The sequence below is a fragment of the Epinephelus lanceolatus genome, chromosome 14, assembly GCF_041903045.1.
Source record: "Epinephelus lanceolatus isolate andai-2023 chromosome 14, ASM4190304v1, whole genome shotgun sequence".
Classification (NCBI taxonomy): Eukaryota; Metazoa; Chordata; class Actinopteri; order Perciformes; family Serranidae; genus Epinephelus; species Epinephelus lanceolatus.
Window position 1 is genome coordinate 33,738,018 of NC_135747.1, and position 14,381 is coordinate 33,752,398.

General features: G+C 44.1%; 1 protein-coding gene across 4 annotated transcripts in view; it reads right to left on the bottom strand.

Moving 5' to 3' along the window:
* Positions 1 to 25: 25 nt before the first annotated feature.
* The window catches only part of ankrd50l (ankyrin repeat domain 50-like), a 32,487-nt gene continuing 18,131 nt past the window's right edge, over positions 26 to 14,381 (bottom strand). For all 4 annotated transcript variants that reach the window (XM_033616261.2, XM_033616242.2, XM_078174645.1 and 1 more), the window contains 2 exons: positions 8,493 to 8,692; positions 26 to 6,330 (listed from right to left, as the gene is read on the bottom strand). In XM_033616261.2, the coding sequence (XP_033472152.2) occupies positions 2,795 to 6,330; positions 8,493 to 8,692 (3,736 nt within the window). In that variant the 3' untranslated portion in view covers positions 26 to 2,794. The remainder of the gene's footprint in view (positions 6,331 to 8,492; positions 8,693 to 14,381) is intronic.

The window sequence follows — 14,381 nt, forward strand, 5'->3', positions numbered from 1 at the left end:
CAAATAAACAGACAGGAAAGAGGTAGACAGTTTTATGGCATCGTTTGCCACTTTAATGAATGGATGTGATTAAATATTAATCCAATGCAAAATGATAAAGAACTAGAAATTTCTTTAGGCCACACACAAGTTTGGAATTAACAATCCTCCCACATCCACCCTCAGTTTTTATGGTCCAATTTTCACTTTTCCTTCCTGCTTGCTCACAGACTCACACTGTGAGACAGCCAAGTTGGTTCAGTACACTTGGCTGTCTTTTATAGTTTGTATCATAAACCCCACACCGGGTCAGGCTTTGGTGAGCTTGCTTTTCTACAAACAGTGTTTGGTTGTCGGCAACGGACCGCTTTGGGGGGGGGGGGGGGTATGCCAGTTTATAGTAAATATCAAAGGCATCACTAAAGATCAAGGCCACAAGCTTAAAGCTCTTAAACAAGAATGTTTACCATTTAGAAAAAGAGATCTTTACTAGCAAACATAAAACATAACCAAACTTAGACACCAGTGTTCCAAAATAGGGAGAGTTAAATCAGGTCCACGCTGAAAGGGAACACAGTTATGTTTTACACTTAAAATGATCTTGTCTGTGAGAGCCCTGCTCAGCACACACAACAGGCAACGGAAAGGCAGGAATGTCAGCTTTGATGTCAGTTTGTTCTTCCCCTGGTTTTCTGAAGGTGGGTGGAGAGAGAGATCGCTTCCTCCCTCGTCTGAACTCAGAAAGTCATTGTACACAGTGAAAACTGCCTTCTCTTTGAACTGCAAACATGTCCAACTCCACCTAAAACAAGATGGTGTCATCAGAATTTCAATTTCTGTGAATGCTCTGAATGTACACCAACAGACAGAACTATTTTTGTTTTTGCACCAAAAAAACTAACTGTAAATTCTCACACTGCAGCTGCAGCTAAGGATTATTTCCAGTATCAACTGATCTGTCAATTATTTTTTCAAAATAACAAAATGACCAAACTCAGGATGTCAAGAGCTAACGGCAGAGAATATTTTTGACCAGTAATGCAGTCAGTCCATAGGTTAATTTTGCTGCCCTTTAGTTTACTATAGTGTGCACCACAAGGGTGTGCTGGGAATTAACTGCCAGCCAAACAGCATTGCTGCTGAAGCACTGCGTCCACCCTCTCGTCTGTCCCCAGGTAGCTTCACACACACTTTTGAGCCGCAAATATCCTTCAGCACTGTTATCACTGTTAGCTCTCTTTGCACTGTTAGCAGTGTCAGTAAAGCTAGTAGTGCTAACATAGTTAACAATGCTAAAGTGGTTTTGTGGCTCAACATATAAGCCACTTACTCATCAGGGCTACCCATGGGGAGACCGGGGGGTGACTACCATGCATCCACAGCAATGCTCTGGGATCGGGACCGTGCTACTAGTGGTAAACGCAGAATGGGCAGCGCCAGGAGCTCCATGCAAACCTGGGTGGTTCATAGTGCGGTAAACTAAAAAGCAGCAAAATAAACCTATAGACAGACATGCGTAACTGGTCATAAATATTCTAAGTGGTTAATTGATTAATGGTTAACCTTAGCTCACAGGAGGAGACCAGCGGTGGGCAGTGACCACTATGTTTCTGCATGTTAACGCAGCTAGCCAGCTGTCTGTCAGCAAAGCCAACAGAAAATAAAAGGCAAGACATTTTAATCACAAAACATTAAAATTTCACAACCTCTAGATGGATGGAACTTTGAAATGTGGTGCTTAAACTCACTGAGTCAATGGAGTGCCAGACTAATGCTGGATTTATACTTAAGCGTCAAATCAATGCCGTACCTACAGCATAGGTCTGCATCGATGCAACCTATACTGTACGCTGTAGAGGTAATCTTAGCTCGTCGTTAGGCTAAATACAATGTAAAATGTCATGGGCTTGTGCTAATAACGTTAGCATGTAATAGTTGTTTGGAAAATGTGTTCAGTATGAGAAAGTTGTTTTTATCAGTGAACCCTGTGAGTTGTAATGGAGCCAAATTTTGTGACGTTACCTCTGTTAAATGTTGCTGTTGCTCCCTGGCTTCATAGGACTAGAGGAAAAGTCCGCTAGCAGCTAAGCTAATTTATACAATGTAAAATGCCATAGCCTTGTGCTAATAACATTAGCATGTTGTATTGGTGGGGGAAATGTGTCAAGCAAACGTCAAGTGCTTTGTCTGTGAATGCTGCGAGTTATAGTGAAGCTGATTTGTTTACTTGTGTCTGAAATTGTCTCTATTAAGCCATGCTTAATGTGTGTTTACTGTGTGTTTTGCAACAACTAAACTTTACAGCACTTCACAGAAACCCCGACACTGACTAGTGTTTTGGCGGTGTAACTGCAGAGTGACACAGACACACCACTGCACAAGTATAAATGTGCCTATTCTGCAGTCTACGCACGTAGGCTGCAGGATAGGCTCTGCACAGAGCTGACGTACAAGTATAAATCCAGGCAAAAAAGAAAGGTTTCTTCACACCATATGCGTCAATTTCTTAAAAATTAACCTGTTAGTTTCTGGTTAATGGGCTTCTGGCAATCGAAAGCAAAATGAACCAAAACTAACACACCTAGACTAAACCCTAATATATTAGTTTAAGATGTGTTAAAACAAAGAAAAGCAGTGAATCCTCACACTGGAGATGCTGAAACCAGAGAGTATTTGGCAGTTTGCTTGATAAATTGCCTCCTTTGCATTTACTGTTGATGAACTAATTGTTCTAGCACTAAACCCACACACAAAGTAAAAGGTCTGTGAAGAAAGTGTAGCAGTAAGTAACTTTGGTTGTGTACTGGAGCACCAGTCACAGAGGTGTCTCTCTCTTGTATAAGGCTGCGCTAGTGGGACCCTCAAACTGCAGTTTAATGGCCTGTTTCAGATTAAGCTGCGGGTCTGTGGTTGTCATAGTGACCATAACATCCTCTGGCAAGGCACTACAAGGTGGGACTGGGGAAAAACTGTAGCAAGCAGGTGACAAAATAGTCTTCTGGGGATGAGAATCCCAAACATCCCCTTGTAGTGGGCTCTGTAGTCTATATGGATAACCCAGAGGAGGACTGTCTCTGTTTTTAGCACCTACTGCAGGGCTGTCTTGCCCTGGCATTATGCCAAGGGAGGCCATGACTGAGTTCCATTTACCACCAGCGTAAGTAGTCCTGTCTGCTTTTATTAAGTTTTGTTTGTTCATTTTGTCGTGATGTTCATGTCCAGATGACAAGTCTTTCTGAGGCAGTTCGCAGTTGTGCACCATGGCAGCAACTGTGCAAACAGTGGGAGGAGGGCTGCCTTTGGGATGCCTCCGGTTGCTCCCATGGAGGCTGCCCATGCCTGAGCTCCCTGGTGGAGGGAGGGTGGAGGGGCGACTACGACTGCGTGGCAGTGAGTGCTGTTGGATCTGCTGAATAAAGCTGAGGCTGTCAGCTGGCACTGTCTGGACCGTGGCCAGCGAGTGGCAGGTAGAGGAGGTCTGGGAGCTCTGTATCGAGTGGAACCGTTCTGCAGTGGAGCCGGGAGACGATACTGAAGAGGAGGAGGTAGTGGCTGTTGCGTCACCTCCATTGCTCTCCAAGATGCCTGATGAGAGGATCTTGTTAGGTTTTACAGGAGAGACGGTTCTAGAGTTAGGCAACAGGCCTACATATGGCTTGGCTCCGTAGCTCTCCAAGAGCCTGACAATGTTAAAGTGTCCATGTTTCGCAGCCACTTTAACTGGACTACGGCCATATTTATCCATGTGATTGGGATTTGCACCTCTTTCCAGAAGCATTGCAACAATGTTTGCATGTCCCTCCTGGGCAGCAATGCTCAGAGCTGTTGCCCTCTGGTGACAAGCTAGATCTATACTGACACCACTTGTTTCAAGGAGACGGCGTCCTACTTCAGCATGTCCTGTCCAAGCCACTGAATGCAATGGCGGTCTTCCCTCCGCATCCTGTGCATTGGCGTTTGCCCCATGCTTTAAGAGTAGATCTACCATTTCCATTAACCCCTGCCACGAAGCCACATGAAGTGCTGTACGGCCCTCAGAGTCTCGTGACTCCAGAGGCACCCCTCCTTTCTCTATGAGAAGAGTTGCCTTTTCAAGACGATTCTCTAATACCAGGAGGTAGAGCAGAGGCCTCCCTTCTGCGTCCCGGACATCAGTATCTGCCCCTCGCCTCATAAGCAGCTCTGAAACCTCTGCATGGCCCTCCAGGAGGGCTGCACTCAAGGCAGAATGTCCATCATACGACCTGTGGTCAATGGGAGAACGTCTGTCCAACAACAGCCTGACAGTGCTCCAATGACCTTCCTGGGCAGCCAGTATAAGAGGGGTCCGCCCTTCAATGTCCATCTCTCCGACACGTGCCATGCTGCCTCGCTCTGTCAAAGCAGCGCACACACCCCGATGGCCTTCACAAGCAGCAGCGTGCAGCGGAGTCCAGCCGAGGTCATCCTTGTGGTTCTCGTCCAGGCCTCGTTCCAGCAGAGTGCGGACAACATCAATGCTGCCTCTTGCTGCTGCAAGGCAGAGCGCCGTCCTGCCTTCACAGTCAATGGCGTCCACAGCTGCTCCCCAGAAAAGCAGCCGTGACACTGTCTTCATGTGGCCCATTGCTGCAGCTGCTAGCAGGGGAGTAACAGCAGCTGCGGCAGGGATGTTACCATCAGGGCCAGCAGTCTCATCTACATCAGCTCCAGCTTCTAACAGAAGCTCAACAACGTCGTCATGGCCCTCATAGGCTGCAAGAAGCAATGGTGTCATTCCATCATGGTCTCTGTGTCCTGGATCTGCTCCACGTTCCAGTAACAGACTCGCTACCTCACCGTAACCTTTGACTCCTGCTGCTGTAGGGACACAGAGGGCAGCAACTGACAGAGCAGTGCGCCCATCCCCATCAGCTAAGTTAACGTCTGCATTGTGGTCCAGCAGTATCTCCACAGCTTCATGATGTCCCATGTAGGCAGCAGCAATAAGAGGTGTGCGGCCCTTGCTGTCAGCTTTGTCAACTTGTGCCCCATAGTTCAAAAGGGTCAGAACAATTTCCTCATGGCCCCCCCACGCAGCAGCCCTGAGAGCAGTACGGCCCTCAGAGTCACATCCATCCACATCTGCTCCTGCGTCCAGTAGAAGCCGGACAGCCTCACTGTGTCCTCCCCAAGCTGCAGAGCGCAGTGCTGTCCAGCCTTCACTGTCGACATGCTCCATCATCCGTACTGCACTTCCTGGTTCTTGGCTCTTGGTCCATTCCAGGAGCACAGACAACACTTTGACATGACCCTGTCTAGAAGCCAAAGTCAGTGGTGTTTGACCCTGATGATCACTGACCAGCGGATCAGATCCGTATGACAGGAGAAGTTCGGCTACATTTGCAGAACCCTCGTAGGCTGCACTGGCAAGCAAGGTCTGTCCATTTGTAGAAGCAGGCTGGTTTACAGACATCCCACTGCCTAGCAGCTTCTTTACAGACACCTCCCTTTCAAATGACCGTTGTAAACTAGTTCCCTCTTCACCTGTACAGTGCACTCCAACACTTGAGTCTGTGTCTGAAAAACAGGCTGCAGAGACGAGCCCACTCTTCATTAATAGCTGATGGACTTCCTGACTGACCAGAACAGGAGGCTGGGTTACGGATGTGGTGCAAGGAGTAAGAGCAGACACATCTGCCCACAGCATCCACAGTGCCAATAATGAGGGGTTATCTTTATGGTGACCTGAACAAACTAAATGTGTGGCTAGCTGGCAAGTGCCCTCATTGTCCAGGTGGGGTCCCTGCAAAGTCAGAGCCATGGCGAGCATGCTGTGACCCTCTGCTCTGCTGCAGAGATATCTCTGTGTGCAATACTTTACATCCATCAGCCACTCAGCAAAACTGGCATGGAAGAGTAGTTTGGTGTCCCCAGGGCCATCGATCAGGAGAGGTGCGAGGGTTCGAAGCTTGTTCTGAAAGTCCTGTTGGCTGAGCAAGTTGTCATGTGTCCAGGATGCCGTGAACAGCTGTTGGGGCGGGATGGGCCTCGGAGCAGCCAGGAGGACGTTGAGGAGAGGCCTCACATAGACGAAGAGCCCCCGAGGGAACAGTCTCTGACACAGCCACAGGTAGAGGCCATTCAGAGTCCCCGGGATGTCCCGGATCTCCCGGAGACCCACCAGTGAAGCTGCCACACCATCCAAGACACGCTCGAGGAAGAGGAAACAGCCACCACTTTTAATGTGCAGAAGATTGAGCATGTCAGCTGTGTCGGGGGTGAGCTGACGGCGAAGCGTCGTGTCTTCATCCAGCCGGCAGAGGATGTACTGCTGGACGTCACGAACTGGTGGGGGCTTGCGCAGATCATCCAGACAGAGCCTACGAAAACCTGCAACACAGAGGGAGATAGTACAGGTTTTTAACCCCAATATAGTTGTGCTTATTTGTCAGTCCTGCATTGTGTATTTTAGCTTCTTCCACTACTTTTTTAGTAGTATATCAGTATATGTTAGTCTAGTGTTGCTGTAGGCACATCTAATATTCTTTTTAGCTTGCAATGTGTAACGCTGCACAAGTGTTTATAAGAGAGAAGACCTGCGGGGCTGCTGGTGATCTCTGCCGACATTGCTCTATTTCAGAGGCTTAAACGGGCTGAGTTTGAGTGACGATACTGGTATCATATGACACTAGGACACCGAAGGAATCCAGTGTTAACAACCATGTAAAGGTAGCTTGTTGGGCAGGGGGCTAAATAACAAACCAAAGTTTGGTAAGGGAAAAACTGGCATGGTCATTTTCACAAGGGTCCATTAGCATCTCACTTTAAGATAGCTGATGAAAATGGGTTCTGTGAGTACCCAGGAGTCTCCTCTTCACAGACGTGCCAACTTTATGCCAATGCCATGCCATTTTGGGCAAAAGCCATGTGTTATTTTTGCCTACTGTATTTGAATATTTCTACATATCGCGGTCCCTAAACCGCGGACCCTTCCCTTGGAATTGCATAAATTGGGGATGACATGAAAGCTGAGACTCTTGTGGATTGAGTGAGCCCAATTTTATTCGCATTTGATGTTGTTAGTCTGCACTGTGGTCATTTCATTACAGTAAGATCATTTTTTTAAATGGATCTAACTGTAAAAAATGACCTATTTTGACCCCTAGGATAATCACAGCTCAGCCTCATGCAACTTTACCACCACAAACTAGAGACCTGGTGCATTCACAAATATACTGACAATAAGTGGGTTTCCCAGCATTTGTCAAAGCCTCCTACTTGGGTTTGAACCATGAACTCTCTTGCTATGAGGGTGGACCCATTATCAGTGATACTTCAATGTAACCTTGTGCCTTTTCATTTTCTGTTTATGATGTTAAGCATTTCACCTTCACCTATGATGTCTCTGCTTGTTATCCTTGGTTTTGTCTGCTTTTTTCTTTTTGTAAAAAATGAAAAAAACAAAAAAACTGAGAGTCCTCTTTAAATGTCTAGTTAAGTCTGATTAACAGTCCAAAACCCATAAAACTGCACCACAATGCTAACCACTGCACCACCGTGCCGCCTATTACATACACATGTATTTATATGTATATATAACATATATTTTATTTTATCATTTTAATTGTTATGTTATTATTAAACAATTATATACATACATAGATACAGACAGACAGACCGGCCCACACAGTGCCTGCTTAGAAAAACTCTGGACGAATCTAGTTGATGACCCCTGCTGTAAAGTTTAAATAGACACCTCACCAAAACCTGATGTTTATTAAAAAATGTATGACTGTAAAAACTTGTTACCTTCAATATCCCTCTTAAAAAAGACAAAAAGGGTCTATGTTGGGTCCCAGAGGGTTAAAGAGCTCTGATTTTTCATCTGAGAAGAGGAGATGCACACTCCACTGTATAATCTGCTCATCAGGATCCACTGTTACAAAACAACACACCTCTCTTTCATTCAAAATGTGTAAGTAAAATGAAGCTAGAGCTTCAAACCAGAGCACTCAGACTAATACTATGAGTTAAAATCAAAGATCTTTTTGCTATAGCTACAAAAAACCTTGGTCCTCAGCAGGTGATTGTATTTCATAGTTGGCAGATACTTGGTCACTGGATGTATTGTTAATGTAAGTAAGTTTATCTGCAATAATAACTGATGATAACACGATGCATCACAACAAAGGGTCAAAACTGAGGACATTCAAATAAAATGCCAACATCGTGATTAGGGGATGATTGACAAGTGGCTGCTGGATGACTTGTGATAACTACACTGTAGAAATTAAAAATAAAAACATCTCAAAAACTCATTTCACATCTATTGTGCCTTGGTTGTAGTTTTGAAAATTATTATTTGCTTGCTAGCTCTCAATCGATAGTCTCTGTTATAAACTAGTCGAGACAAGTAAACAGCATTCACTCAGTCATTTTATGCCCAATCATGGCTGCTTAAGTTCCCGTCTGGCCCCACGCAGCGTAAAATTGCCACCATAATAATATCTTAAAGTGCAAAGCCCAATAAGAAGATTATTTTTGCTTTATACCTGAAAACATCTTGCACACAGCTTTGTTGTGGCGGCGCACGGAGCAGACCAGCAGCAGCCAGCCGGGCAGCAGATGTTGATTGGCGGCAAGGAGCTCTGCAATGGATCCGCTCTTCCCACCTCCTGTATCCAGGGAGTCTACCAGCACCATCAGGGTCTGGGCGGGTGGAGGAAGGTCTAACAGGGGTCCCAGCACTGCTCTGAGGACATGTGAGAAAGAGACAGACACATAAGGAAGAGTTTAGATTTAAAACATCCATGTAAAAAAATGCAGGAGTCGTGGGCAGATGAAAGTAACAGTGTGTGTTTTCTTTATAGTGACTGCAGGTGGGTCATTTTAATTCTACAGTCAGTGATGCTAAATGAAATCACTCTGTGGCTATGCAGGCAACTATTTTGGCGCGACTAGAGGCAACTCCACTTTACTTTTACTTTTGTTTTCCTTTCCTTCATTTCAGAAGCATACCTCTCATGCTTCTAGACGCAATTCAAAACTGTAAAGTAAACAACCATATGTCAGTCAAACTAACATCCCAGCAGACAACCACAACAAAACACTTCCATCAGCAGCATCAGCGGGCAGTATGACTCAAATCTGGCACACTCTTCTTCACTCAGAACACAGTCTAATATTAAAATTTAGCCTTTAACACTGAAATATAGCTGGAAAGAAGGAACAAAAACAGCCAATCTTGTGTCCTCTACTGTGATTCAACTCTGGATTATGATATAAAACAATAAAAGAACACTAAACTTGCCAAAATCACAGTGTAGCTGTTCTTTAACCAGCACAGTCAGCACCCACGCCCCGCTGTGTGATCTGATGGTGACTCAGGTTAATGGAACTTGCGAAATGTCCTGCTCCACCCTGGGCACGCTCACACACAACCACGTGGGTTAATGTGTGTACACACAGGTTATAAACACACACACACACACACACACCCAAACCTAACATACCCAAGCTTACATCTCTCCTTTTGAAGTACTTCCACTGACTGTACTAATTTACTGACCCTTAAAACACCTCAGTGTAACACTCATTCATTCATTTATGTAACCACTCCTCCTGTTGGGGGTCACTGGAGTCTATCCCAGCTGACACTGTGTGAGAGGCAGGGTACACCCTAGACAGGTCGCCAGACTATCACAGAGGTGACACATACAGACACATGCTCACACTCACACCCACGACCAATTTAGAGTCACCAATTAAGCTGCATGTCTTTGGACTGTGGGAGGAAGCTGGAGTACCCAAAGTAGTTTACAATCCTTAAAACATTCAAAACAATACAGTAAAGAAAAGGAAGTTAAAAACAAGGACTTGAGCCCAGCGATGAAGCTCAGACACCAACAGTTCTTTGTACCTCCATGCTATTTTATTCCTGAATCTAGATTTCAGACCTGAGGCAAGTTTATCTGAGGGGAGTGAAACCCTGCAGACAACATGAGCTATAGAGCTGTCAGAGTATGAAATCTTTATAATAAAAGTGCAAGTTGTACAGTGTGAGGGAGGTGTGGGCTCGTGAGAGAGAAGTTGATGCTTCCAGACGACTGCTGTGGCTGCAGTAAAAATATGCCAAAGCCAAAACACAACTGACACCTATGATAATGTTATGGTAACTGTGTAGTAATACTAGTTATTATAGGAACCCATGTTCACCCTGTCCTGACAAAGCCGTGCAGTGCAAGACCTGTGTTTAAACCGGGCTAGGAGAGGGGTGTAAAGCTGTAGTTACTGGATTACTGACAACCCACAGCTTTAAGCATCATCAACCATGAAGTTCTAATTTTGGAACATTGCTTTACCTTCTTATAGACAGATCGATTTAAAAACTAGAATTACCACTTCGCAGTTGTATGGCTTTGTCAACCAGTCAAGCTGCACTTACAGTTTTCATCCATGTCTGTGAAAACATGGATGCGTCACACACATCTCCATCCCGGCAGCAAAGAAGATCTATACAATTAGCACAAATTCAAGACTAGTGTCACCAATTCGGTATCTGACCAAATGTCACCCCTTCTGTTCCTGAGTTGTGAAACTGAATAATGGCCAGAGAAGTGTTTTTGCAGGACATTTTGATGTCACAGTGAAGCTGAGCTTTGACTTTTTGGATATAAAATGTCTTCATTGCATCGTTATATCCCATTAGACATTTGTGTGAAAGTTTGTCCTAATTAGTGTAGGAATTTTGAGTAAAACTTTTGTGAGGTCAGAGTGACCTTGACATTTGATGTTCAACCACTAAATTCTTATCAGTTCATCCTCGAGTCCAAGTGGACATTTGTGCCAAATTTGAGGAAATTCCCTCAAGGCCTTTTTGAGATATTACATTCACAAGCATGAGACAGATGCAAGGTCACAGTGACCTTTGAACACCAAAACCTAATCAGTGGCCGTTTGTGCCAAATTTGAAAAGAACCCCTCAAGGTGTTCTTGAGATATTGGGTTCAAAAGAATGAGACAGATGAGGTCAGAGAAATCTTGAACTTTGATCTATGACCACCAAAACCTAATAAGTTCCTTGTTGGGTTTGTGCTAGTCTCTATATACAGACTCTACATTCACTTAATGTAGAGTCTGTAGGCAAACCCTGGAGATCTTGCCTCCGGAAGAAGAGCGGAAGAGCCCTGGTTTCCGGTTGTACGCTGTGTGATATTGACCAATCACGTTTGAGTCAGCTGCAGTTGTTGCCAGGTTAAACGGTCCGTGCGGTGAACTAACGAGTCGGAACATAATTGGCGTCACTGCAAACTCTGAATCCATCACAATGGTTCAGCATATTTACTTATATATAAACGGAAGTCAGAAACGGAAGTTCGCCTCCTCCGCCCAAATCAAACCGGAATGCCAAAAAATCGGGGGTCTGCCCCCAGAGGCTGTATCGCCATCTGCCGGAAGTCAGATGCCGAATACAGCTGATGGGTTCCGAGAATGGGTTTGTGCCAAATTTGAAGATTTGTTCTTGAGATACTGGGCTCACGAGAATAGGACGAACGAACGGATGGACATTCATTCCCAAAACATGATGCCTCCAGCTGGCATAAAAATCTTTTCTCATACATTTTTGGTTGTGCCAACAGCTATGGATCAAGGAATGGCAATGCTGGTCTGTCGGTCGGTTCACCACTTTGGTCCAGATTCAAATATCTCCACAAGAATTACATTGATTGCCATACAATTGTACACAGACAGTCATGATCCCCCGAAGATGAATCCTAATGACTTTGGGGACCCCCTCACTTAGACTCTTGTGCCACCATGATTGCAAAACATTTTATGTGTATGTGCCCTTTCCCCTACTTCTTTGTGTCAATTACTCTTCAGGTCAGACATGGATATAATGATCGATCTCTGACAATGTTTGATAATGACTTAAACATGTCAGCAAACAAAAATCAAATATACAACAGTACCTCTAGCTGTATACTGAATCTCCATTGTAAGAAAACCTTTAATAATGTGAATATATTTGTACTAGTTCTGGTTTAATTCTGTCACCTACTCAGCAGAGACTTGATGGAGCTACAAATAGAGACAGGGGTCTTGTTTCAAAGGTGACAAACAGTAATTAACCTGTGACAGCAGTCTGGTTTGACTGGGTCACACCGAGGCTGAACTCAAGTCAATTATCCCACAGCAACCACAGGGTGTGTGTTTGTGTGTGTGCTGTAATTAGTGTTAATGTCTATATTTAGGAATGACCACAAGGCCCAGTCACCTTTAGTCACCAGACAAGTTTTCTTCAAACCCTGATCTTACTAAAGCCTAAAGAAAAACAAGTATCCATGAAAGACCAAGAACAGAAACAAATCTGCATTTTTCAGTCTGTGTTTTTCTGGTGACTAATAATGCAAATCAAGGAACATTTCCAATCATGAAAAAAATAAAAATGTGCCGCTACCTGGAAGGAGCAGCTCCACAAGTATTTATAAAACACAGGTAAAAGATCATTCAACATGTAAACAGAGCCGCTGTGGCAGAGATGCATGAAAATGTTAGCGTTCTGTGGCGAGAACAGAAGCTTGGTCAATTAACCAAGCGAAGCCCGTGCAGCTGAATTAACAACTAAAAGCAGGGTCATTAGCTAAACGTGTTCGGGTCAACAACAAAGTATCAGTCTCAGGATTAACATATGCGTGGGGAGTGGGGTGTGAAATTCCAACATCACAGTAAACTACTCATCCATGATGATTAGACTTTGGCAAAGGATGCATCCAGCAAATCTGCCCTGTTTGAGCTCCTGTCATTAAAATTGCACCATGCTCCGATTCTGAAACACACAAATTGACTATGAGCTCTTCCATTAAACTGTCCATGAGTTAATACACTTGTCTTCACATAATGGACAATTTAACTAGCATCGTTTGTCAATGGCAACATGCACACAGTTCAGGGTTTAACCTGGGAATTTATTCAGCAGAGGTTGTGAGCCGCCCACATCCTGACACCTCTCAACTTATGATAAATAAGCCAGAAGAAATCAGACTAACAAGACTCAAGTATATGGCATCTGCTCTGTGTGGAAGAGCACATCTGATTTATCACTGAAATGAATGTTATATATCTTAACATAAAAAAATAACTACATTTAATTTTGTCATGACGTTAGTCGAGGCAATCTTTCAGACGAGGTGGCCTGCCTTTGATATTACAAAAACACACTTCTAGAAGACACCACGATTTTCTAAAAACTTCTTCAGGGCTGCAACTTAAGTTTATTTTAACCAACAAATTAAATCATTTGATCAATAAAATGTTAAGAGCTCAATGCAAAATTCCAAGCATATGAGTTGTCTGCACATGGTTCTTAAAATGGAGGTGGCTGAGCCAGCGGCGAGCAGCTTATGGTGCTACAACAGCAACAGTGCTGACAGAGCTAATGTTGGGTTCATACTACACATTTTTGTCCGTTCTGACAGTCACTATGTCAGATTAGGCCATTGTGGAGTCATAAAATCATGCCGTGACTTGGCCGACAGACATGACACAACGTCTGTGATGTCATCAGGTTATTCTTGTCCTATGTTTATTATCATTACTATTATTTTAGTCACTGTGTCTGTTCATGTGCCAGCTGAAATGTTGCTGTAGTAACAAAAGAAAGTGTCACCATTTGAAGTACCGTACGCAAACATGCAAGTCACTGAATCCTCCACAAGTTCCTGCAAATGTTTCACAATAAAAGCCTGTTTAGAAAATAAAGGGATTCTCTCAACTGAAGTTATAAGAGGCTTTTAATTTGAAACCAATACAGGAAGTGTTGAGTTTGAAATGACGGCTCGATGCATTTCTAATGTAGTTTGTTTCAAATGAAGCTGGTAGCCTCTGCAGTTGTGGTAAGTAAAATTTTTTCCTTTATATCCTCCATTATGAAGACATAACATTGTTTGCTAGCTTGATGCTAATGGCAGTACTCAGTGGGTTGATAAAGTGCCTCTGCTGTTTTACACCATCATTTTTCTACTTTTACTCTGTGTAGTAACGTCCCTACAGGAAATATCTGTGTTGTCGTCATACAGTTGTCCACGGCAGCAGATTGCTCTGTTTTCCTATTGGTCAAAGTAACAGCTGTGATGAGAGATGTCCTGAACGACAAAAAGGAAATCAATCATGCTGGACTTTCTGTCGGGACATCATGGGGCGTCCCAGACATGGCGTCTATTGTTGTCACTTGATGAAATGATGATCGACGTACGACACTCATTATTGTTCACGATCAGAGCTGACACTGTAAGACGCTGCATAGAATGCATGTGTGGAAAACCTGCTTACCATAACAAACCACAGAGAAGCTCTGATTCAACACATATCAACACTGCTATATTAATGCTCTGAATTTTACAGAATCTGAAAAGGTCAAGGGTGTAGAATTTATTGGCATT